This window comes from Prunus mume, linkage group LG6 (assembly GCF_029339155.1).
Source record: "Prunus mume cultivar Tortuosa linkage group LG6, ASM2933915v1, whole genome shotgun sequence".
Taxonomy (NCBI): domain Eukaryota; kingdom Viridiplantae; phylum Streptophyta; class Magnoliopsida; order Rosales; family Rosaceae; genus Prunus; species Prunus mume.
The window spans coordinates 19,278,284-19,304,348 of NC_142703.1; the positions used below are offsets into that span (position 1 = coordinate 19,278,284).

Sequence of the window (26,065 nt, forward strand, 5' to 3'; positions counted from 1 at the left end):
TTTGTAATTATTTTTTTATTGGTCATTGGTTTGAAATCAAACCAAACCGATATTTATGGTTCGGTGTTCGGTGCTTGATATTGAAATCATTGGTTAAACCAAACCAAACTAGTGGATGATACTCAGAAATACTAATAAAATATTAAAAATTGTTAAAGTGTTGTAAAATAAACGAGAATATGCGAGAATATTGAGTTGCACGTAAAGTAAATAAGGCACAATATTTAATGAGGTTCGGCCATGCCTACATCCTCAGAGAGCAGCAACAGTAACTTTTCACTATATAAAATAATAAGACTACAACTTTAGTGTTTGTAATAAATGTGGCTTAATGATATTTCTCTCTTGGAGAATTTCTCTCTACTATCTTTTTATCTCCACTTACTCACCCTCTTTCTTCCTTCTCTTCCTTTCTTTCCTTCCTACCTGGGCTTTTATTTCTTCTCAGATGGTGTATCTAGCAAAAGGAAGAGGGAAGCCTAATTTGTAGGCAGAATTCTATGGCTGCTTACTCATATTCCTTTGGCTTCACGTGGGTGTTGGCGGACAAGCTTCATCATCATTCTTCAATCAATTAGGTAGTGGGCTCTACCATTTTGGGCTCCATTCTTGACTTTACAACACTCCCTCTTGGAGACCACAAATGATATGTCGGTTGCCTCATTAAAATCTTGCTTGAAGAAAACCCAGTGAAGTAGAAAACTAATGGAAGGAAGAAGAGTACATTAATTAGTGTAACATACTTCTGGATGCTCCCCCTGATGACTATTTCCCCTTGAAATCTTCATGACTAACTTTCTGGAGAGAAAATCTTTCGGAGTGAGTGGAGGATATAGCCATCAACAATTCACGTAGCTGAGTAAGTACATATATTTCCAGTGAGCTATCTCTATGTAAATCTTAGAAATTTCTAGAGTTCGCATGTCCAACAAAGTCTGGGCTATTTGTATGTTCACTTGAAAAGAATATGCCTGTATATGGTGTTATACGGAGATAGCATCAAATATGCCTCACATCATCCCAAAGTTGTGGTGATGGAGCTGAGCTCTATCTAGAAAATACAATGTCTGGTCCAGTATACTTCCGGAAAATCATTTAAGTGCCTAACGAATAACCCATATAAAAATGCTTCAATACTTTCTTAGTAGTAAGCAAGAATGTCATTGGCATAATGCTTGATCTTCAAACCGAGACAAATATTTATTAAACTCTTCAGGAGTTTTTTTACCAAGTATTAACTCTTCAGGAGTTTTGATCAATTATCAACTCTTTAGGAGTTGTAATGTGTTGCAACCATATCATAATTAATGTACTCACTGAGGCAATTTATACATTTTAGTATTGAGTACAGATTTTGTGCTTCAGGCACATGTCCTTCAGGGACTTGCTTCATGCAATTTCAATCATTCAGGGATTTTGTTTAAGGGATTACACTTTATGACACATTATATAGCTTTAACCTAGCTATTTATAAATCTTTAGGGAATCGCTTCTAGCGATATGCTCCGTGCATTTAATAACCCGTAAAGATAACAGGTTGGTCTCATTTAATGTGCAATAAGAAGGCACGATTACATCTGTAAACATGGAGAGACCCAACATTCCTTGTTTCTACCAGAAACATTGTGTCATACAAAGTGAGTGTATTCCTATTTATTCCTAACACCCAAGTATAACTTTCAGGGTTAACATCTTTCGTGGTTCGTACAATGGGTTTGTTCTTTCAAGGTCATTCTCATCTGTAATGGAATTGCCTCTTTCCATTTTGGCCAATGATATTGTCGACATTTGATAATAGAACGTGGTTCCAATCAACATAGCCCATTGATGATTTGAGTAGCTAATCCAAAATCAAAAACTGTCATTCATCAATTTGTGATCCCACCATTCTCATGTGCAAGAGAATGCATCAATTATAATCATTTCTTTGCTTTTGGGTACCCAAGCCACCTCAGGGGCTGTTATTGTCTCTTTCCAGATAAACATATCTTATAAGATGAATTATGTGAGAATGTGGATCTTAACCTCCAATGGAGCATTATTTTATAGGAGGGTGTGGATAATCTCCATTTAGGAAGTTGGAACATTTAGAACCCATATATTTGTCATGCTGCAGACATGCCACAGATTAATACACACATGTCAATGAATTATCCTTCTGGGACTTTAAATCATATAATTTGCTACGCATTAGGCGTTCACCGTATTAATATTGACATGTTAATGGATTGTCTTTTCGAGACTTCAATCCATATCATTTGTTACGCAACAGGCATGCATTATATTGATCACTGCTATACCCATATTCTATTCTTATGGGACTTTAATCTTTGCAGTGTATTATCAATGTATCTCACTTGCAATTTGTGAAATTTGCATTAATAATTCATGAATACATATCAGAATGATACAATCTTTTGGAATGGTTATAATACAAGTTGTTCATCTGGAACGATCTATAATGCAAGTCATTCTTTTGGAATGGTCCTTTGCATGGCGTTCTTCTGGAACGGCCTTATCTCCCCTTTTGGTTACATTTAAGGATGTCATACAAAATATCAAAATAAGAGTACAAACATGAAATAACATAAGTATTGCTTACATCCTTAGGTGGGAGAAACTTTGTTCAAATATCATTCAAACTCGTATTGGCTCAGCAAATACAATGTAACGCTTGATGATCTAGTTATATCCTGCAAGAGTAAAAATCACAATTCTTCTGTCTCTGTCGAAAAAATAACCCTCAGTGTTAGGTTCACTACATGGATTTGTTCTTCAGATGTTCGTTCTAAAGAAACAAATTCCCTTATGAACAGAGAGTTGTAAAAAGATAGAAAAGATACAAAGAAATGTGATATTGATTGCAAGGTAGGTAAGAAATCATGGAAGGAAACTAGTGAGGTAACAGACAACAAACTCTCATTTCTCCTAGCCTAGAAGAACTTTAGGAGATTAGAGCATGTGGTCGTCCTTATAGTTCCCTGATCTAGCTGAAACATGTTCAGGGATAGTCTCACTTCCTGAATGGATGATCAGAGATAGTCTCGCTTCTCAAGCACATCGACCGCTCATTGATAGGAAAAACAGGTGAATATTGCATCACTAGATATGAAGAAAACTAGAGAAAACTGGATGTATTCTGCAAAGAAAATTTTGTTAGTAGCATATTTATACACAAATTAGAGGAATATTTTGATCCGATGAATCTGAAATTAATTACAAAAAATTGTGAGGTGCTCGAGATGCTTTTGAAAAATTAACTCCGTGAAATCCGCAAAGCAAAGTGCCGACAGACATTAATGGAGGCCGCGTGAAGTTTTAGAATCTGAAAATAAAAAGAGAATATGGGGATCCGAGAAAATATTGGGATCCAAAAAACGGTGCCACATTTTCATCTATAGATATTGCCTTTGCAAGGCCTGATTGGAGTGACTGCGTTTCAACTCAACTTCCTTCCATTTTCTGAAAATTCAGCTTTTCTAAGACTTTTCTCGAAACTTTCTTAAAATGGCTTCCACTTCTTCTCCCCCAAAGCATTTCGATTTAAATGTTGCCCCGAAAACAACCCGTGACGCCAAAGTCTGGTGTCCATCCTTTGTATCCCAAAATCGTCATTTCACGGTTAATGATTCTTTGTTGATGAATGATACAACTGCTGTCATAGTAGCTATGAATTTCCTTACTCCTATGGATGAAATACTGTTAACAGGAAGGTCTGACGAATAGGCTATTGATGACTTAATGGGTTTTGGCATTCAGAGTACTGCTTCTATTTCTAACATGGCTAATCGTTTGCATGCCAGAGCAAACGAGATTCAGGAGCTGAACATTGAAAATTCGTCTCTTCGGAGAATGCTTCATGAGTCTTAGTAAGAGGTTGAAAAACCTAAAGAGGAAAATAGGCCTTGTTGAAACTGGTGAGTTCATTCTCCATTGATACTCAGACAAGGCTTGACACACTGCATATTTCCAATGAAAAGATTCTAGGAGACCACGAGAGGCTCATGGCTAAGCTTAAGAGGTGTCGTCCTCTTCCTTCAGAGTCTTCTAGAACATAATGCAATTTTATAGATTTTACAGAGCCTGCTTTTTCCTTGCAGGTGAAAAGAATCTATCTGTTTTATGCTCCTTTCCTTTTATAATAATTGGATGAATTCTTAAACTTGCACATGTAGTTTTTACGTCTTTTCAAAATGACGGTTTGGAACCTTATAGGTTCAAATAACCACATCAAATCCCTCAAATTACATATTTCAATGCATGTGAGTCTGGAACTTCTTGCCTGGGCTAAATACGACCTCAGAATTTATTTGCCTTTTTCAAATGGGCATGAAATATAAATTGAGTAAAAGCCATGATAATATTGCAATATAGTAGTGAAGAGCATTAACTACTATATACCCAAAACTTCATGTTCGGGATCTCACATATATTTGAATTCATGGGCTTTCGGCCTATATCATATAATATAACAAAATTTGTGGGGAGCCACAATTCATCCTTTAAGGTTTATCCAGATATTATACATTTGATGGTGTATTCTTAACAACCTGAATTCACAAAATGTATTTCTTCCTTGAGGTGTCGATTGTAACAGAATCAAACTTTATTAAATTTATCATTTTCTTATGCCAAAGTGTTGAACCAAAAAAAAAAAATTATAAAAAAAAAATTGTGGGTTTAGATATCCCCCATAACGTTGGGTGGGTGATTCCCACAACCACATGACACTTGCTTTCAAAACAAATCGGAAACAACGTGTGTATCAGATTGTCCCTATTCTTATCCCTAGAAAAAAGGAAGGGATAAATAAAGGAAGAGGATAATCATATAATGGTGGGAAGAGATCGTGTTTATTTTGTGGCAACTCCATTTAGCAGAGAAACTGCCCACTTAGCAAACATGCTTCCCCAACTGCTGTTCATCTTTTGCCTATAAAAGACATGAACGTACAGAGGTAAAAAAGAGGAGGGGGATGAGAGGAAAAGGTGCTGTAGAAAAGTGGGGTTGAAAAAGAGCCTGCAAGGTGACAAGGGCTTGGAGAAGAGGCAGCCGTGAGGCTGCAAAAAAAAAAAAAACACAGTGGCATGTGAAGAGATACAAAAAGAAAGCCAACAAGGCTTGGGGAACGTGGAGGATGCACGACAGTGCTGAAGAAATGTGACAGAAGCAATCAAGGCTCCTCTCTTGAGGTCCTCCATGTTGGGTGGCAACCCTTTTAATCAATCAAACGGGTGGCAACCCTCAAATCAAACTCTTGGATGATGAATCCATCATGGGTGGCAACCCACAAATTAATAATGCTCTGCCGAGCGAATCTCCATACTCTTCTGAGCAAATCTTCATGCTCTGCAGAGCGAACCACCATGCTTGGGTACAAAACCCATAAACTAAATCCATTTTGAGTGTTGAACTCATAAACTGAATTCTCTTGGAAGAACCTCTTGTCCTGTTGTTGTTGGGCACCCAGTCACAACAAACAAACAAAAAAAATAAAGGAGGAAACCAGCCCCGTTTTGGGAGGGTTTGGTGTTGTTTGCATATAGACGCAACATACTAAGCAATACAGGAAGATGAGGAATAGCCACGCTGGTTGGAGAAACGCTTGGTGTGTGCAATTAAAAAAAAGAAAGAAAGATAGACTTGCAGCCACGCCTTGAATTCTTGGCTGCTTGTTGCATATAGCAGCAACAAACAAAAAAATGATAGCCACCTAAAAAGGCAGAAGAAGAACAGCAACAAACAGAAAGAAGAAAAAGGGCCAGCCACCAAAAATTAAAAGAAAAAGAAAGTGGCTATACGCCACTGTCATTCTTTGGGTTAAAAGAAGAGAAAGGGCCAGCCAAAAGAAAACATGAGTAATAAAAAAAAGGAAAAGAAACAAGGCTTTGAAAAGGCTAGGTGCCATGCCTTGAATTCCTTCTCTGTTGATTGTTTGCAAATAATCAAAAGCTGCACTGGTCCCTTTTGTCACAAAGACCACAGTTGTGAACCAATTCTGCTCATGGGTCAGTTAAAATATCAAAGGCCCAAAATAGAATAATGGGCTGTCAAAAATAATTGCCTGTTAACTCTCAAAAGTCAATAGTAATTAATGGGTAACCTAAATAATTACCCCTTAAATTTACAGAGGCCCAAATTGCCTATTATATGGTTCACGAATCAATTTTAAAAAATCCTCATAGCCATATTTGGGTTCAAGTGCAAATGTCAATTATAGAGAATTAGTGGCTTAATCAAAATTGTTCATTATTTTTCTTGGACATTGACAAAAAGAAAAATGGTACAAAACCATCTAATTTTCCCCATGGGTCATCTACCCATGAAAATTTCATTGAGATTAAATTCAAATCTCTCAAATAGAAATTCTCAATTAATGGGCCATACTCACCTATTAATTTCCAATTTTTCTCATGGGTCATCTACTCATGAAAATTTTGTTGAGATTAAATTCAAATCTCTCAAACAGAATTCTAAATTATTGGGCTACACTTACCCATTAATTTCCAAAATTTGGAACTACGTCGGTTTGATCCCATTAAGGGTACGTAGGTAGTCTAACATCTCAATAGACGCAACCACAACCAAATTCTCATCAATCAAATCTCCACCCAAATCATTTTTGGAACTACGCCGGTTTGATCCCATCAAGGGTACGTAGGCAGTCTAGCATCCCAATAGACGCAACCGCAACCAAATCTCCACAAATCAAATATCTACCTTTACACAAATCAAATCCAAACTACGTTGGTTTGATCTCTTTGAAAGGGTACGTAGGCAATCTAGAGATTCAATCTAGATGCAACCATCCCAAACACAACTCCATATCGAATCCCTGGCTTATTCAGCTAAATTCACTCAAACACCCCTCAATCAAATTCATTCAAATTCCCTCTTTTTGCAATGAGTCATCTATTCATTGCGAATCTTTGAACTACGAGTGACTTGATTCCTGCAAAGGATACGTAGGCACCCTAAGGTTGAACTTGGGAGCAGCCGCAAAACCAAACACATACATTCTGTTTCTTTATGATGGAATCAAAGGGTTTTCCCTTGTAGCAAGGGATTGTAATTAAGAGACTTGCGTCTCGAATGGGTCGAACCTAAAATAATAAAACCCCATTAATTGATTAGTGGTGGTGAAATTATGTTTAGAGGTTTATAGTTTTTTCTTCAACACAAAGAAATATGTGGTGTACCACAATTTGTAATAATACTTCAAGGGTTGTCCATTTAACTGTTGAAACTTTAGGTTCTCAATATTGTCAGATTTTGAACTTCAGGCCAAAATCACATATTTTATGGTATGGACATTCAATACTCTTAGATTTTGAACTTCGGGCCAAAATCACATGTTCTCAAGGTATGGATATTTTTATAATTTCCTGTACATATTTTTGGGACTTCAGGCCCTTACATAATTGTCCATGTTTTGAGGAACTTTTGGCATCTCATTTAATTGCTCATCCATGAGTTTAAGGAACTACATGTTCTCTTTTATATACAATGACGGTTTACCAAAAATAGTTAATATTTATGCATATGTCACTATTCATGTATATGGTACTATTCATCAAGTCATGAATACGCGTCTATTCATGCGTACAATATATTTGCCAGTACAGTTACTATTCATGTGTACGACACTATTAACTGATACGACACTGTTACATCATCAAGGAACTCCATGTCCTTACTTACATGTCAAAGATCAATGATCTTCAGGTCCGATATCTTGTTTACAAATATAGTACTGGAGAGACTGCCAACTCTCATATCATTATCATTATCATCATCATCATCAAGGATCTTTAGGTCCTGATGTAGTTGTATGATGAGGATCCATGAACTTCTGATCCTGATCTCTGTATGCTGTAAAACTCATCATACCACACAATTAATTCATAAAATAAATTGTTATAAATTGCTTGTAAATAAATTGCTGGTATGGACGATAAACCCGCACCATACTTTAAATAAAAGTAAATATGCGATAAAATAAATTCATAAAATAAATTGTTTGTTGTATGGACGTTAATTTCGCACCATACTTTAAATAATGAAGTAAATGTGCGATAAAATAAATGTGCTAGTATGCACTAATTATACTCCATACTTTTAAATAAAAAGTAAAGGCAGTTGTGTGGATGATGTTGGATGGTTCGGCGTTGGCGTTGGAAATTGCTACACCGAGAGCTTTAGTTCAGTATGCTAGTTTGGCTCAAACCCGAACCAACCCAAACCAAGCCCAGGCTTAGTTTAAACAAACCAATCGAGCTCTAGAAACTCCTAATAAATCATCAACAATTTTCAAGCCAAGCCAAGAGAGAGCAGAATAAAAAATGCCCAATCTAAGATCCATATTGTAACTCGAGTTAGGTAGGGAATCCACCGACACTCCATTCTATTCCCTGTATATATGCTGGAGAGAACAACTACCAAAATGGCTCATCAAATCACAACAACACAATAATAGAGTTGCAAGAGGGTGGTGATATCCAAGTAAATCTAGTTTCTAAATAAGAAGAACGACTGTGGCAGCATCTATTTCAACAGCAAGATCTTTAATACCCTTATCAATAGCTAACCTCAGACCAAAATACAACCCCTTGACTTCAGGCTCCAAGAATCTAGCCTTTCCCTAAATTAACAGAGAAGTCACTCACCAAATCTCCCATCAAGTTCCTAATAATACCTCCAGCACTCAATAACAAAATTGAGATAATCCCACAACTTATATCTATTACAACCACAAGTACTAGCATAGATTCCAGTTAAAAGCCAAGGAGAATGACCCTTCCTAGTCACACAAGCAGAGATAGACTGGTAAAAAATACCAACAATTTCCATATGAATTTTATTAGCATCCAACAACAGCCACATACCACTAGCAAACCCAATGAAATCTACAATTTCATAAGAAGGAAACCCTAGAGATTTAACCATAGCAAGAGCTTTCTCACCACTAATTTGAGGCTAAAAATGAACAACAAATCCATGCTGTGTAAACGAATGAACTCCGATATATTATTCATAAATTTGGTGCTAGCATCACCTCTCACGTTCTAACAAACTATATCCATTAAAAAGGAAAGAGGCAAAAAGGTAATCAAAATGCAAAACTCTTCTAAAGGCCAAAGGTTATACCTTCAACATCATTGAAGGTATTGCCAGTCATCTGTCCATCTAATGGGAGATAATGTCCCTTAAAAACATCCATCCTTTCATCTTGACGTAAACTGTCAGCAACAAGGACACCAAAGTTCACATCTTTGTTCTCAGAATCCGAGCTCACTTCCAAACTTGGATCCTCTAGCCTTATATTCGGGGGCTAATGGCAAAAAATAAAAACACCTTCCTCATTGTGCACATTTTGATCCCCCACCCAGCTAGCAAGCTTATCAGTGAGAGGCTTAGTATTTTCCCTCCAATCACCAGCTTCCTTTTGATAAAAAAAACTCATAAGTATGAATTTTAGAAGCTTTACCTCTCTTCTTATCACATATAGTAGCTAAAGACTTACTAGGTGCAACCTTATTCGAGATATTATTCAAGGCTGACCCAGGATCAGCTTCGGTGCTCTTAGATTTTGTCCACTTCTTGTTGTGTTGGTCAAAAGAAGGCCTAATATTGGCAGTTGGAAGAGAAGAATTCAAAGATAGCTCCACACCCATCATTTCCACCAAAATTCTCATTAACACCTTAATGCATCAAAATAAGATCCCTTAGCCTCCAAGTTTGAACTCTTTCCACCTCATGTTACAAAGTTGGGCTTAGTTTTCCTTCTTGGAGGGACCACCATCTAAGGACCCCTCAGACCCTCCTCAGTAAGCTTATTAGTCCCAGAGCCCTCACCATCCTTAGTGCCCATACAAGCATCCTTTGCTAAATCCTGACTGTTCCCATGTTGCTTAGTTTGAACCTTAGGCTTCCAATTACAAGCTTCCATTTTATAACCATAGTGCCCACATAAGTAACAAATCTCAGGTAGCCTTTTATATTCAATATTGTACCAATTTTAGTTAATTTGGACAAAGGCTTCTAAGGCCTTGGTAAGGTCAAGCTTCACAATTAGTCTGGCAAACTTGTCACAATTCTAGACAGTAGTAAGGGAATCAATCTTAAGTAGTTTTCCCAAAGGGTTCTTGATAGGCTTAAAAAACCAGACATCAAAGTATTCAAGTTATATAGCAGAAACTTGCAACCAAACTGCCATACGGGTAATATGAGCAGTAACAGGATAAAACCCAGTCTCCATTTTTGCATTACCAAGTACTGCCCAACTATGATCCAAGGGCAGCCAATCAAGACAAAATTCAGGTCCTCCTCTAGATAAGACTTCACCACAAAATAGTCATTAACTAAATCAACCAATTCCAAACCCTTTTCAGGCTCCATTTTTGTTGCAACCTAGCTTTGAGGTAATTATACGTGTGCAATCGACCTAACAATTTAATGATCAAAGCATTTTCCCAAGGTTTAAGCAAATAATCCATAGTCTTATATGAGAATTGAATACAAGGCCCTCGCTCACGACAAGAAATCACCACATCTTCATCATCATTTATGTCCTCATAGGCATCATGAAGATTGTTAACATCAATACCCAAATTTGAACCTAAATTCCCCTTACCTAGCAGTTTATCCCTAAAACTTTATGTCCCAAACTCCAACCTAGCACCAGGAAAAGAATTAGTACCTTGTTTGTGGTGAGGTGTCGAAGTGGGGCTAAAATTGGACTCCAGATCTCGCTTAGGATCAAGATACTCTGAGGCTCGCACTTTCTTTGTCAAACAGTAGTTCTTCAGAAAAACCCCAGGTGATCCTTCCTCCAAGATCAGAGAAGGAAAAACCAGCAATCAATCAGCACCCAAGCAGTTCAAGGCGAAAACTACCGCAAACGGTAGTTTTCAGTAGATGGAGACAAACGTATAGAGAAAGAAGAAAATATTGTCATGCATGGGGCCCGTAGTAAACTGGTCATGCATTTAGAGAAGTTAGAGGTGATAATCCCCTTCCATCCAAGGGAAAATTACACCAAAATGGTGAATTGCACAAACCTTTTTTCTCTCTACTTTTTCAGCCAAATTGAAAACTTGCCAATTATTTGCTACAAGATCACATTACCATACATTCAATCAATTAACTCTGCAAAACACATCACTTTCCACATCATAAACTGAATGGAGTTGAATACAAGGGGGAATAACTGGACATCAAAAAAGGATGAGGGGGTTCACTTGTAATAGGCTTCTGGTACTTTTTAGGCAAACTCATAGAGATAGTTATCCTTCAATTCATACAACAACATGTGAATTATTTATTAATATTATACTTTAGGTCTATGACATATCAATCATGTCAACTGTTTATTTTAAAATACATGAATTAGTAACACCACATGTTGGTCTGGCCGTCACACTTCAAAGTTTGAAATTACCTGTAGGATGACTAAGAATGCCTAGAGGGGGGGTGAATAGGCCAATTTAAAATTATAATAATTAAATAAACTTCGGTAGCAAGATTGATAAGAATCCTGAAACGTGCAAAGCATAAAATAAAGTAACACACAAAGAATTATTATACGTGGCAACCCACCTCTAGGGAAAAATCCACGGGACTCCTCAGTATCAAACAAATCCACTATAAAACAATGATTACAAGAAGTACTTACATATTTACCTTAGACACATTCTAGATAATGTATACCGACTTTTTCATAACTCAACTTCTATCACGGGATGATCTTTTGACACTCCTTATGTTGAACGCAATACTAGTCACGATTGCTTCAAGCTCGCCGGAGTTCTTCTGACTTTCCTTATGTTGAATCTGATACCAGTCACGATCGATTCAAGCTCATCGGAGAAAAACCGCCACAACGGTCTTGGTGCCCTCAATTGTATGAGTCATCGAACAATGCAAATGAATACAATATGAATGATAAAAAGTGTTTGATAAATCACCAAATAAACATGGAATACATGATGATTAATTTATCTCAAATAAAACGCAACTCTCTTAAACATTTAAGCACACAAAACTAATGTTGAAAAGCTTTAAAAGATGAAGAAGACAAAGGTCTTCTTTTATATGATCTTCGCTCCACCAAAAAATAAAACCACGTTAAAAAGATGAGATTGATTTTAACACAAATAAAATCAATCACCAAAGATTTTTGTCCTATTCTACAATTATGCAATGCATGGTCTAATTAGGGCTGGCAATGGGTCGGGTCGTGTCGGTTGTGTCGTGTCGGAATATTAAACGTGTCAAGAATGCTCAACCCGAACCTAACCCATTTAATAAACGTGTCGTGTCGGGTTCGGGTCGTCTTTTATCGTGCGGGTTTCAAGTCGTGTAACGGGTTGATAAATAATAACATGCATGTTACAAAAGTCACAACTGAAAAAATTTAAATTAAAAAAACGGAGAGAGGAGAGAAAATATAAGGAAAAGAAATAAAAAAAAGGATAGAGAGAGGAGAGAAGAGAGAAGGAAAAGAGAAAAAATAGAGAGAGAAGAGAGAAGGAAAGAAATAAAAATAAAAAAGAGAGGAGAGAAAACTAAAGAGAAGGAAAAGAAAGAAAAAAATAAGAGAGGAGAGAAAACTAAAGAGAAGTGAAAAAAAGAGAGGAGAAAAGAGATAAGGAAAAGAAATTAAAAAATAGAGAGGAGAAGATAGACGGAAAATAAAGAAAAACAAAAGAAGAAAAAGAAACATTATAAATATCAAGATGTATAGTATATAATCACAAAGTTGTATCTAGCATGGTGGATAAAGTGTTGGAGAGTAATGAGGATGGGTAGGGGTTCGAAACCCCATATGTGTGTTTTGAAGTATCTATTTCTCTATATTTTTTTGCGGGGTTGACACGGCCTGTGACACGACCTGTTTAATAAACGGGTTACACATGTGTTCTAACGGGTTGGCGAGTTGACCCGAAAGCCACCCGTTTAATAAACAGGTCAAAACGAATTGACCGAAAATTACCCAATTATTAATCGTGCGGGTTCGAGTCGTGTTTTTTCCATGCGGGTTTCGAGTCGTGTAACGGGTCGTAAAGGAAATTGCCACCCCTAGGTCTAATCAATAGGAAAATAAAAACCCTATAAAGGAAATTTATGATAATCCCACCATTAAAGGAGTCCTAATATTCTTAGGTCAACTACCAAGAATATCTCAACACCTTTAATAATGTGATTTGATTAAAACTTGATTTCCACGTAAATTACTTAAGAGATAAGTAACAAATCATGATTGAGAGAAAGAAAGAATAAGCAAAAAGATATTGTAAAATATGCCTAAATTAGATGCACTCCTAAAGGGATTCTAATTGATTAAAATCAAGGAAAATCAAGGAAATAAAATCATATTAGATTCCAAAAAACATTCCTATTATGAGTGCATGAAAAATGACATGTCTTACCCTTTAGATCAAATGTCTCACAAGTGTTAAGTCACAATTATGGAATTTGGGGATTGCTGAGCCATTTCAATCTTACAGTTTCTGGAAATCAGAGACAGCAATTTTGCTTCACCCCTATAACTAAATGACTTATCATTCTAACAAAGTTCTAAAAAATGCCAACACAATTTCATACTAACAAAGCTTCTTGTTCTTTTCTCATGTGTAATAACTTATCAAAGAGGGGAAATGTGTGGGATGATTTTGACTGTTGAGTATGCTTGTATGGCCAAGCCCAACTCACATTAGTTGGACTCTCTAGCGTTAAGATAGACCATGGGGGATGCAATTAGCATTAGCGGGCTTGTGTTTGAAAGCCAATTTTCCATCATGGAATCATTTATTTTCATATGCTGGTCATGACGCCATTGGCGCAACTAAAATTAACTCTGAAAAATAACTTCCTATACAAACAGATTATATTAATTACCATCATCCATTAATTAACATGACAATCAGCTAAGAATAAATGCTAACAAGGTTTAGTTCAATGAAAAAAAGTATTGACTTGTAGATCAGTGATCTTAGGTTCGAACTCTCATGACACCTAACTTTGACTGTATATTTCTCGCAGAGTGCATGCATGCAAACTCTTGACTATATGCACTTGAGGAGTGTGAGGAGTGTGCTGGAAGTACAAACACTATCCTTGCAATAATTATGCCGATATAAGAAAACAACTTGAAATTTTTTGGTAGAGGCAACTTGAAAACCTATTGTGTTGTGTCCATTTGTTGGTAAAACACTATGCCCCTACAACATCCAATTAGGCCAATGGAGTGCCAGAAAAAGATTGGAGGTGGAGAGCTGGTTACTCGACACTAGATATAAATTTGTTCACAACACAAACATTTTAAGTTGTCCCACAATGTCCAAATAAGCCAAAGGAATAACCAGCTAAAATTGGAATGGAAAGTTAATACAATTTGACATGTTGTCTTGGAGACACGCTTGAGACATCTAATGCAGTGTTCTTCAATGAAAGAGATTAGTTGTAGATGTAACTTTTGTTGAGGTGGTGGTGGTGAGACGAACATTAAGAAACTTAGTTTGAAATTCATTTACTTGTAATTTCATTTAAGCAAAAGATTATTGTTTGGCTTCTTACTATAAGCTGTGATTCTTTAACCACAGTCTGAGAGCATATAACTCATTACAAACACATAAAGAAATTTTTTTATACATGCATCACATTATTATTTGTCAATAAAGAGAAATGGCTCATTACAAGTAAGGAGCTACATGTGTGTGTATATATAGAGCTTCAGTTGAGGTACACATATAGAGTCCATCGTGCATTGAATTTCAATTATCTAAATCGTCTAGTTTTTAGGTATTCTCTCAAAGATCATCTATGCAGAAAAGCACTTGAATCCGAAATTATTTGCCCACTCAATTAAATTGTTGTTATTATAGTCTTTTTTTAAAGTACTGTGTTCTTCTATTTTGTTGGTCTCAATATTTCGTTGAAAAACATTCTTAGAGGACCCTACGGTTGGTCCCGATGTATCTGGTATAAAAAAAGAGATATATAGAGAAAAAAGGGTAAGGTTGTGAGAATTAAGCCCAAAGAAAAAGAGAGAAACCACAGCACAAGTTGAGAAGCCCACAATAATGCGGTGGTGAAGTATGAGCGAAGAAGTTAAATTAGAAGTTTGCTAGCACTGGATTTGGGTGTTGGGGAGTCTAATAGTAAGCTAATAACGACGTAGTGGCTGCGTGCCAAGTGGAAAAACTTAGTTTTGAATAAATGAGTTCAGATCGGTCGGTTTATTCAGTTCGGTCATATATTAATTAGTTAGGATTTTAGAAACTCGGTTATGGACCATCTGGACAATCTAGACCAATATAATCCGAATTTGCATCAAATTTTAAATAAAACTTGGACCGAACCGAACCGGACGATGCGGTTTGACCGGTTGTATCAGTTTGCCAGGCCACATGTATTGGCGAAGGAATTCATTTAATCCAAACGTTTGATAGGAGGCCCATCCAAACAGATTGACTAGGTAAAGGACTACCAAATGGAAATACACATCTCTGTTTTTCTATCTATATTTTAAAAAGTAATCTTCTGAAGAGGTGAGTTCTTTTAGGACTTGGGTTTTCACAAAGAGTTGTAATGTTGTCGACCAAATCAATCATTCTGGCAAGGAGATGAGACATAACTTCAAAGAAAAAATTCGATTGAATTATGTCATTGATCAACTTTTTGGGTGGTCATACAATTTCCTCCAAAGGGAAAACACTAGAAAAAGGAATGTACAAGTACACGATTACTTTACAAAATTCTCTCCTAATTCATATATTAAGTAGTGCATGCATATGCTGCAAATCACAATCCATTAATTCAAGCGGGAAGTGAGGTCAATGAAGATGTCTTCTCTACAAGGAATTGTGAGTCCACCCATTGGATAATTGTATCCGAATTCTTCCTCTGCCTTCCTTAGCAACTCTTGAAATGAAGGCTGATTCAAGAACGATATCGGAACGACAAATCGCTTCTTTTCAAATTCTCCAACGTACACTACAATGTAGCCTTTTGGAACACCAACAGAAGATGATGATGATGCGGCTTTGTTTGCAAACAATAAGCTCGATTGTCGTAGAATTTGTGATAACCGAATCGCCATGCTTAATAAGGAAACTTAATTATCACCTTATTAAAAGGGGCTGGAAAAAAAAACACTTGGAAGAAAGAGAGAAGAGAGAATAGATTTTCTAGCTTGTGGAGAATGCGAGGAGTACTTTGGTTTGCAAATTTTGTTGGGATATTGTGTGTGTATAAATAGAGAAGTAAGATGGAGAAAAATGTATGGAAAATTGTACATTTGTGAGGGCAATTTGGGAAGGGAATGGTAGACATATAAATATTAGGTTAATGCACATGGTTGTGTTCCTTCTTATGCTCAAAATCTTGGTAGCTATGGATTGAGGGTAGCATATTTTGATGGGACCATTATGCCCCCAAACATTGTTCTTGACCACAAACCTACAAGGAAGTGAGGAAAACTGGTATTGTTGTAAGTTCTAGTGGCTGACCTTAAATAGCGGAGAGCCATAGACACATATGTCTATGATTTCTTGACAACAACATTTAAAGATTGTATGCATCATCTTACTTTTAGCATTATTATAAGGTGTGATATCTAGTTATTTATCAGTTTTAGCTTATGCATGCCAAACAAAACAAAGTATCTCATTAGTTTGAGGCTCATTTTCTTTACCTTAATCAAGCTTTGGACAAACATCTTTGAAATATTAGTCTCACAATATATAAATTCAGCCCTTCTACTTCAACCTACCATGCACCGATATTGTCCACACTTTAACCACCTAGAAGAGAGAAGACCCAATGGACCTTTAGGTGTGGTCACAAAAGGTCTTGGTGCAATTAGGAGTAGACCACCTATATTTAAACCGTGGAGTATTTTTGTATTCTTGACTTGTATTCGAGCCACCTACATCAATACTTAATAGTTCAAGCTAGAATTTATTCTCGAAACACCTTTAGCACTACTGTGACAAGTTTTTTTAACTTATGAAAATCTTATTGTTTTTCTTTTCTTTCATAAAGGAAAATACTTGCCTCCTTCTGTGGAAGTAGGAACTCATACTTTCCTCCAATCACAGTTTGACATGTGTGTAGAGATTTTTCTTTTTGTGGTTTTCATGAATTGTTTTTGCAAATGTGTCATGATTTGCGAGGAAGTAGGAATGCCTACTGAGGAAGGAGGGAAGGAGGGAAGCAGTGCCCTTAAAAAAAACCTTTAGCCTATAAGTTCATTTTTTTGTCTAATGTAGTATATATAAGTTTTTATTGTATTACGAGAATTTTATTCAAGTCTATTATCTGTAATTCTTGTTATTGTATGAACAAACATAAAAGGTTTAACAAGTATACACTACACAACACACAAATTTATGAATGGATGTGGATATAAAACAAAGTTTTGGGGAAAATAGTATATATATACAAAAGCTATACACAAAATGTACGTCTTCTTTTTGTCCTACTACATCAACTTGCTAGACATTCCCTCTTGAAGAGCACATGACGTGCGGCCTACAGTTATCCAAAGTTTCAAGTTTGCAACCCACCCCATTTGAAGTTAATAACTAAATCCTGTTGTGACATGAATTTATTGTCATTTTGGTGTATAATAAAAAAAGTAAAATGGCAGGAAAAGAAAGTAACAAGGTAATGGACTGAAAGTAATTTCAGAATCTAGCGAGGAACACCTTACATTTGATGTTGCAAATTCTAGAACTGATAAAAAGAAATTGTACGGTGTCAACAATTTCTATTTACAATTTCCTCAACTGGTCATACAAGTTGGAAGATTTCTTGTCATTTCTGTTTACAATTTCTGTTCACAATTTGTATCACAGATCACATGTCATTTAATCTAGAAGTAAGATTGATGAAGATTTCTTCTCTGCAAGGGATTGTGAGTCCACCCATTGGATGGTCAAATCCAAACTCTTCCTCTGCCTTACTTAGCAACTCTTGGAATGAAGGCTGACTCAAGAATGAAATTGGAACCATGTATCTCTTCTTTTCACTCTCTCCAACATACACTGCTAAGAAGCCTTTTGGAACACCTATAGCAGATGTTGAAGCTGCTCGGTTTGCGAAAAGACTTCCTCGTCGGAGGATCTGCTTAGCATGCATAATATTAGGCAATCGGATAGCCATATGTTTAAAAATCTGAATTATCTCTTTTCAAAAAGAGCTTGAAGTTGAAAGTTGACTGGCAGAAAAAGATTTAGGTTAAGATGGTGATGAGGAGTTGATTTATGGGATAATATGTGTGTGTATATATATATATATATACAGATGAAAATTGAAAGGGTACTGTAGAATGTGGAAAGAAATGTATGGAAGCAAATATGGTCGGGTTGGCAAGTGACATAAGAACTTGAAGGATCACATGGCTGTGTTTTCCATCTCAATATGAACTACTTGGTAGCTGTGAAGTCTGTATATTTTTTTGAGAACAATATGCCCCCAACTATTTATATGACAACCTACAAACATGAAACCCCACTTGAAATTTTAGAGAGATAGATGTGTGGAAAGCAAAAGCTTCTTGTTGATTCGAGTGGCTGACTTCCTTTCAATACAGGACAGTCTTCAGACATATTATGTCTATAATTTCTTGACAGCAATAGATTAATTAGCACTCTTTGGACCACATTAAATATGTACACATTACCTACTGCAAGGTCAATAAGTATCATACTACAAGAAAAACTGCCTTGACGGTTAAGAAGTGTCAAGAATCTATTTCCTTGACGGCTGAAAAAGGGTAAAGAATGAATACCAGTGTCAATAAAGGGTACCCACTGATCAGCTTTCCAAAAATAAGATCTCAGCAAGTGCAGGATCATTTTATTCACCTAATTTTTCATTTTTAATTTTTGGCAAAGCTCTTTGAAATATCCTGCAGATCAAAATTCCTATCGTTTATTATGTTTTGTATCTGAATCATCAGTTCCTTGTTTCCACTGTTTCAATAAACCATTGAACACTGATAGTAAAATATTTAACCAGTTCAGTTTTCTGGTGACAGTCCAGAGTGTTCAAACAAATGAGATACTTCCTTTTCTTGTTGAAAGGACAAAGCCACATGGTAGGGTTGTTTGGTTCTCCCACCCAACCAATCAAGAAGCATCCATTCTAATAGCACCACAAATTCTTGTTTTCAAAGCAGCATTAAAAGAAAAAACAAGAAGAAAAAGAAGAAAGAAAAGAATACTAGTTTTTTGCCACACAAGCTAACAACGTAGTTGTCATCCCACACAAGCTTTTATTGGGTAGGGCACATATGCAATACTGTTGGTTATCTCTTGTGACTCTGCATGAGCACTCAATTCAATGAATTTATTGGCCTCTTGTCAAACAGGCTTATCTCTGAAATTTAGCATCTAGTGGTCCCAGAGGAGATTGCTAAGTAGGGAATGCTGTTTCTCCACAAGGATAGAGCTTGGCCATTATCCAGAGAAAGTTTTTGGAGGATGAGTTACATAACAGGAAGACAAGCCCATATGATTTGGTACAAGCATATGGCCTTCATTGCTTCCCCTCTCAGTGACTCTTCACCAATCATGTCATGTAGTGTACCGTATAGTTTTGTACATACCCTTTCATCTATATATACACACATGATCAAGTTCATCATGAGCAACTAAAGTCTTCACCTTCCCAAGCATCAAAACTCTCTCTTTTTCAAGTACTTGGCATTCTTTTTCTTCTTCTTTTGTCCCCTTGAGCATCTAAAAGCCATGGGTTTCCTGTTGCCTGGAATTGTTACCGCAAGGAGAAGTCTCATTCGATCTCGATCTACTTCAAACCAGACAGCTGAATCAAAGACAGATATCACAACAGGCTATTTTGCAGTGTATGTTGGAGAGAGCCAGAAGAAGCGGTTTGTGATTCCAGTATCATATTTGAATGAGCCTTTGTTCCTGGAATTGCTGAGTCAAGCTGAAGAAGAATTTGGATACAATCATCCCATGGGTGGTATCACAATCCCCTGCAGTGAAAGCACCTTCCTTGATCTTACTTCCAGCTTAAGTGTATGAGTGAACGAGAATCGATCATCAAGAGCATTGAAACGATCCTCATTGCAAAACTCACTGAGTTAAGTTGTTGGAAGAATATTGATGTGATCATATCCAAGGAATCCTCATTTCAGAAATCACTTTGGATTGAAACAGCGGCTACCATCGATCATCCACAGAATCAACTCACATCTTGTGTTGGAAGCAGAGCTTCTGTAATCCTGAAGCTGCTTGTGATCTGAGCAGAAGCATAGAAATTTATGTAGCAGAGGCTGCTTGAATTCCACAAAACTATCGGTCCAAAATTCATGACTCCAATTTTGAACTCAAAGGAAGTCAAATTATTGTCTTTTAATCCCATGTAAACATCTTTTTTGGTCCACCAGAATATTTAATATATGATAAATGCCTCATCCATTCTTGTCATATACTTTTCACATGAAATAAATGGCAGAAGATTTGCACAAGAACTGCAGTATAATTGCTTATTAATACTTTTTTTAAAATTTTTTATAAACATGGTGCCTCATAAAGATTGGGATCTTGAATTAGAATGCATTTTAAAATTCTAGTGAATCCAATCTCTCTAAACTAATGATATTGGGGGGAGGTGAGGTGGGGGACTTTTCACTATACGATATCTACATACAGTCATATGTTGGAGTTTTTAATTTTACCCCATCGATATTTGTGACTTTGGTTCGCCAAAGCACATGGCAAATATCATGTTCATATTGGTTCCATTTGATGCTTGACGCTAAGTAATTGAATGATTCACTCAAATTTTTGTGTGGATTACTTTATCTGTTACTCAAAAGCTGTGACACTAAAATTTGGTTAATGATTCTGTCATTAATTTCTTGAATATAGATAGGGATGTTATCTTTTGGTGCCTTTGTGGCTTCCTGATCTATCAGCAGATCCCTGCATATCCCATCTGATGATTCTCATTTGTTTGAGATAGCTGTGGAAAACATGAATTTCCTCATGGCAATAACATACTTCCTTAGTTATACGGTTATCCTTTGTTCACTTACTGTGATTCCTCAACAATTGGAAAACCATCATTAGAGACATGTAAATGTTGGAAGTTACATGTCCGCAGTTGGTACAGACAGACCATACTTCTGTGTGTTGTTCTTTTACCCCTTCATGTTACTTAAATTCTGTTAATATTGTATCGAGGACAGGAAAATAAATTTAACAAGGTAAAAGGAATTTTTTCCGGCATAGAGCTATCCCAATGTATTCTGTTTTATTTTGGTCTATTATCCCAATGTATTCTAAAATCAATAACAAATGTACAGTGTGAACAATTTCTATTTACAACTTCCTCAACTGGTCATACAAGTTAGAATTCCTTATATCTTATGCTGGAAAGCATAGAAACAAGAGAATGCACAAGTCTTTACAAAATTGTTTCTGATGATTTATCTTTGAGCGATAAATCACATGCCATTCAACTGAGAAGTGAGATTAATGAAGATTTCTTCTCTGCATTGGATTGTGAGTCATCCATTGGATGGTCAAATCCAAATTCTTCCTCTGCCTTACTTAGCAACTCTTGAAATGAAGGCTGACTCAAGAATGAAATCGGAACCATGTATCGCTTTCTTTTGCTCTCTCCAACATACACTGGTGAGAAGCCTTTTGAAACACCTACAGAAGATGTCGAATCTGCTCGGTTTGTGAAAAGACTTCCTCGTTGGAGAATCTGCTTAGCATGCATAATACCAGGCAATTGGATAGCCATGTTTAAATGTCTGTGTTATCACTTTGGAAGAGCTTGAAGTTGAAAATTGACAGGAAGAAAATATTAAGGTTAAGATGGTGGATGTGGAGTTGATTTGTTTATGGGATAATTGTGTATGTATATATATACAGATGAAAATTGAAAGGGAATGTGGAAAGAAATGCATGGAAGCAAATATGTTGGGGCTGGCAAGTGACATAAGAAGTTGAAGGATCACATGGCCCTGTCTTCCATCTCAATATGAACTACTTGGTAGCTGTTAAGTTTGTATATTTGTTGGAGAACATTATGCCCCCAACCAGTTTCATGACAACCTATAAATCCCACATGAAATTTCAGAGAGATGTGTGGATAACAAAAGCTTTCTTTCAATAAAGGACAAGGCTTCAGACCTTCCTATGTCTATAATTTCTTGACAGCAATAGATTAACTAGCATTATTTGGACCAAATTAAATATGTACACATTAGCTACTGCATGTGCAGCTTTTCCAAAATAAGATCTCAGCCAATGCAGGATCATTTTTTTCACCTAAATTTTTATTTATATTTTTTTTGCAAAGCTCTTTGAAATATCCTGCGGAACGGAATTCCTGCCATTTATTATGTGTTGTATCTGAATCATGAGTTCCATGTTTCCACTCTTCCAATAAACAATTGAAAACTTGTGGTCAAATATTTTACCAGTTCCGACAGTCCAGAGTGTTCATACAAATGAATACTTCCTTTGCTTGTTGAGACTGAACGTCATAGATGAAAGAAAAAAGCCACATGGTAGGGTTGTTTGGTTCTCTCATCCCAACCAATCAAGCTATAGAGCATCCATTCTTATCCAGGCCCCATGTCAAATTCCAATAGCACCACAAAAATTCTTGCATTCAAAGCACGATTAAAAAAAAGAAGAAGAAGAAAAAGAAGACTAATTGTTTGCCACACAAGCTAACAACTTAGTTGTCCTGTCACACAAGCTTTCGTTGGGTAGGGCACATATGCGGTTCTGTCGGTTATCTTTCCGTGACTTTGAATGAGCATTCAATTCAATGAATTCATTATTCAAGAACATGTATATGCAATTAAGGGTTAGCAGACCTAATCTTGAACAGTAATTAGTGATTAGTCCAACATATATGGGCCTCTTCTCTAAGAGGATTTTTTTCATTGGATTGAAATTTCACATCTGCTGGTCCCTTCGTTGTCTGTTACACAGAGAAGATTGCTAGGTAGAGATGCTGTTTCTCCACAAGGATACAGATTGGCCATTATCCAGAGAAGTTTTTTTGAGGCTGAGTTGCATAAGCAGATAGACAAACCCATGTGATTTGGCACAAGCAAGTGGCCCTCATTGCTTCCCCTCTCAGTGCCTCTTCACCAATCATTTTATGTAGTGTACCATATGGTTTTCTGCATACCCTTTCATCTATATATACACACATGATCAAGTTCATCATGAGCAACTAAAGTCTTCACCTTCCCAAGCATCAAACCTTTCTCTCTTTTCCAAGTCCTTTGCATTCTTTTTCTTCTTCTTTTGTCCTCTTGAGCATATAAAAGCCATGGGTTTCCGGTTGCCTGGAATTGTTAACGCAAAGAGAAGTCTCATCCGATCTCGATCTACTTCTAACCAGACAGCTGAATCAAAGACAGATATCCCGAAAGGCTATTTTGCAGTGTATGTTGGAGAGAGCCAGAAGAAGCGGTTTGTGATTCCGGTATTATATTTGAATGAACCTTTATTCCTGGATTTGCTGAGTCAAGCTGAAGAAGAATTTGGATATGATCATCCCATGGGTGGTATCACAATCCCCTGCAGTGAAAACACCTTCCTCGATCTCACTTCCCGCTTAAGTGTATGACTGCGCGGGAATGGATTTTCAAAATCATCGAAAAGATCCTCATTTCAGACCTCACTGAGTCAAGCTGATGAAGGATGTTGAAGTGATCATATCCGAAGCATCATTGTTTCAGAAACCACTGATTTTGGATGGAAAAAGAGGCTACAATGGATCATCCTTAGAATCAGCTCACCCTTCTGTAATGCTGAAGCTGCTTGTGATCTGAGCAATATCATAGAACTTTTTGCCGCAGAAAAATGATGATATGATGAGGTCCACAAAACCATTGTTCCAAAAATCATGACTCCAATTTTGAACTCAAAGGAAGTCAAATTTGTTGTCTTGTAATTCTATGTAAACTTCTTTGTTACTCTACAGGAATATCAAGAATATATAACATATGATAAATGCTCATCCATTCTTGTCTTCTAGTTTTCACAAGAACTAAATGGCAGCAGCTTTTCACAAGAACTGAAGTATAATTGGTTAATCATACTTATTTATACATGGTGCCTCATACAGATTCGGATCTTGAATTAAACTGCGTAGTCATATTCCAGTGAATCCTGTCTCTCAAAATTATGATTGGGGTTGTCTTTCCCTATAAGACATCTGCAGATACATTCGTATATGAGATTTTCTACCCTATTGATATTTGTGACTTAGGTTCACCAAAGCACATGGAAAATATCATGTCCATGTCGGTTCCATTTGATGCTTGTTGCTAAGTAATCGAATGATTTCATAATTTTTTTGAATTACAATGCTGTAACTCAAAAAATTGTTTAATAGTTCTACCATTAAGTTCTCGATATATAGATAGGAATGTTGCCTTTTGGTGGCTTTGTGGCTTCTTGAGCTCTCAGCAGATCCCTGCTTATCCCATCTGATGACTCTCATTTGTTTGAGATAGCTGTGGAATTCTTGAAACTCCTCATGGCAATAACATACTGTTATCTTTTGTTCATTCAGTACATGAACTTGCTAGGCCTTTTGTGTACTTTCAGCATTGAAGTGACTGAATTTCTATTGTGACTGATTATCAAAAAATGGCAAAAACCATCATAAGAGACATGTAAATGTCTGAAGTCGATACAAACAGTCCATATTGCTTAAATTTTGTTAATAAATTAATACCCAAAAAATAAAAGTGACAGGAAAAGAAAGTAAGCAAGGTAATGGACTGAAATCATATCAGAATCCAAAGAGAAACAATATCCTTTAATGTTGTTCTTTCTGTAATCTATAACAAATGTAAAGTTTGTCTACAATTTCTATTTACAACTTCCTCAGCTGTTCATATAAGTCTTTACAAAATTGTCTCTGATAATTTATATTTTAAGCACAAATCACAGGTCCCTTAACCGAGAAGTGAGATTAATGAAGATTTCTTCTCTGCAAGGGATTGTGAGTCCACCCATTGGATGGTCAAATCCAAATTCTTCCTCTGCCTTACTTAGCAACTCTTGAAATGAAGGCTGACTCAAGAAAGAAATCGGAACCATGTATCGCTTTTTTTCGCTTTCTCCAACATACACAGCCAAGAAACCTTTTGGAACACCCACTGAAGATGTTGAAGCTGCTCCGTTTGCAAGAAAACGTCCTCGTCGGAGAATCTGCTTAGCGTGCATAATACTAGGCAATCGGATAGCCATGTTTAAGAGTCTGTATTACACTGTTGAAAGAGCTTGAATTTGAAAATTAACTCGAAGAAAAGATTTAGTAAAGATGATGATGAAGAGTTGATTTGTTTATGGGTTAGTATGGAAGTGCCTGTATATATAGATGAAATTTGAAGTGGTGGATGGGAAAATATTAGCAATGTGGAAAGAAATGGATGGAAGAAAATATGGTTGGGTTGGCAAGTGACATAAGAATTTGAAGGATCACATGGCTTTGTCTTCCATCCCAATCTGAAGTTGTTAGCTGTTAAGTCTGTATATTTGTTGGAGAACCTTATGCCCCCAACCATTTTTATGACAACCTACACGCATAGAACCCCAAACTTGGAATTTTAGATATGTGTGGATAGAAAAGCTGCTTGTTCCTTTGAATACAGTTTTAGGTTAGGCTACAGACATTTGTGGCTATAATTTCTTGAGAAAAAAAAAATTAGCACTCTTTAGACAAATGTCTACAAATCTTGTTAAAATACGGTACTTAGAATTTTAGAAATGTACGCAATACCGACTGCACGTTCAATATGTATCAACTTTTCAAAAATAAGATCTCACCTGGTTCATGTTCATTTTTTCACCTAAATTATTTTTCTTTTGCAATGCTCTTTAAATATCCTGCAGAACTAACTTCTTGTCAGTTATTTTGTATGTTATCTGGTAAGTCTGATTAATTACAAGTAAATGTCGGAATAACATTTGATTACTACAATGTAAGAGGTGGGGAAACATTTGACGAAATGGCAAAATAAATTTGTAGATTAATTACA

General features: G+C 36.4%; 4 protein-coding genes and 2 pseudogenes across 4 annotated transcripts; 2 read left to right on the forward strand and 4 right to left on the reverse strand.

Moving 5' to 3' along the window:
• Nucleotides 1-15,634: 15,634 nt before the first annotated feature.
• LOC103335582 (auxin-responsive protein SAUR21) lies at nucleotides 15,635-16,233 on the reverse strand. The gene has a single exon (XM_016795356.2). The coding sequence runs from the start codon at nucleotides 16,100-16,102 to the stop codon at nucleotides 15,815-15,817; it is 288 nt and encodes a 95-aa protein (XP_016650842.2). The 5' UTR covers nucleotides 16,103-16,233; the 3' UTR covers nucleotides 15,635-15,814.
• A 1,441-nt stretch (nucleotides 16,234-17,674) lies between these two features.
• Nucleotides 17,675-18,410, reverse strand: LOC107881484 (auxin-responsive protein SAUR21 pseudogene; annotated as a pseudogene).
• A 1,030-nt stretch (nucleotides 18,411-19,440) lies between these two features.
• LOC148916344 (auxin-induced protein 15A-like) lies at nucleotides 19,441-20,462 on the forward strand. Its single transcript, XM_089054209.1, has one exon. It carries the CDS (start codon nucleotides 19,758-19,760, stop codon nucleotides 20,055-20,057), a length of 300 nt encoding a protein of 99 aa, XP_088910335.1. The 5' UTR covers nucleotides 19,441-19,757; the 3' UTR covers nucleotides 20,058-20,462.
• Nucleotides 20,463-21,272: 810 nt separating this feature from the next.
• Nucleotides 21,273-22,117, reverse strand: LOC103335782 (auxin-responsive protein SAUR21 pseudogene; annotated as a pseudogene).
• Nucleotides 22,118-23,179: 1,062 nt separating this feature from the next.
• Nucleotides 23,180-24,033, forward strand: LOC103335842 (auxin-induced protein 15A-like). Its single transcript, XM_016795385.2, has one exon. It carries the CDS (start codon nucleotides 23,341-23,343, stop codon nucleotides 23,638-23,640), a length of 300 nt encoding a protein of 99 aa, XP_016650871.2. The 5' UTR covers nucleotides 23,180-23,340; the 3' UTR covers nucleotides 23,641-24,033.
• Nucleotides 24,034-24,811: 778 nt separating this feature from the next.
• LOC103335783 (auxin-responsive protein SAUR21-like) lies at nucleotides 24,812-25,558 on the reverse strand. The gene has a single exon (XM_008238808.3). The coding sequence runs from the start codon at nucleotides 25,272-25,274 to the stop codon at nucleotides 24,969-24,971; it is 306 nt and encodes a 101-aa protein (XP_008237030.2). The 5' UTR covers nucleotides 25,275-25,558; the 3' UTR covers nucleotides 24,812-24,968.
• Between the last annotated feature and the right edge of the window lie 507 nt (nucleotides 25,559-26,065).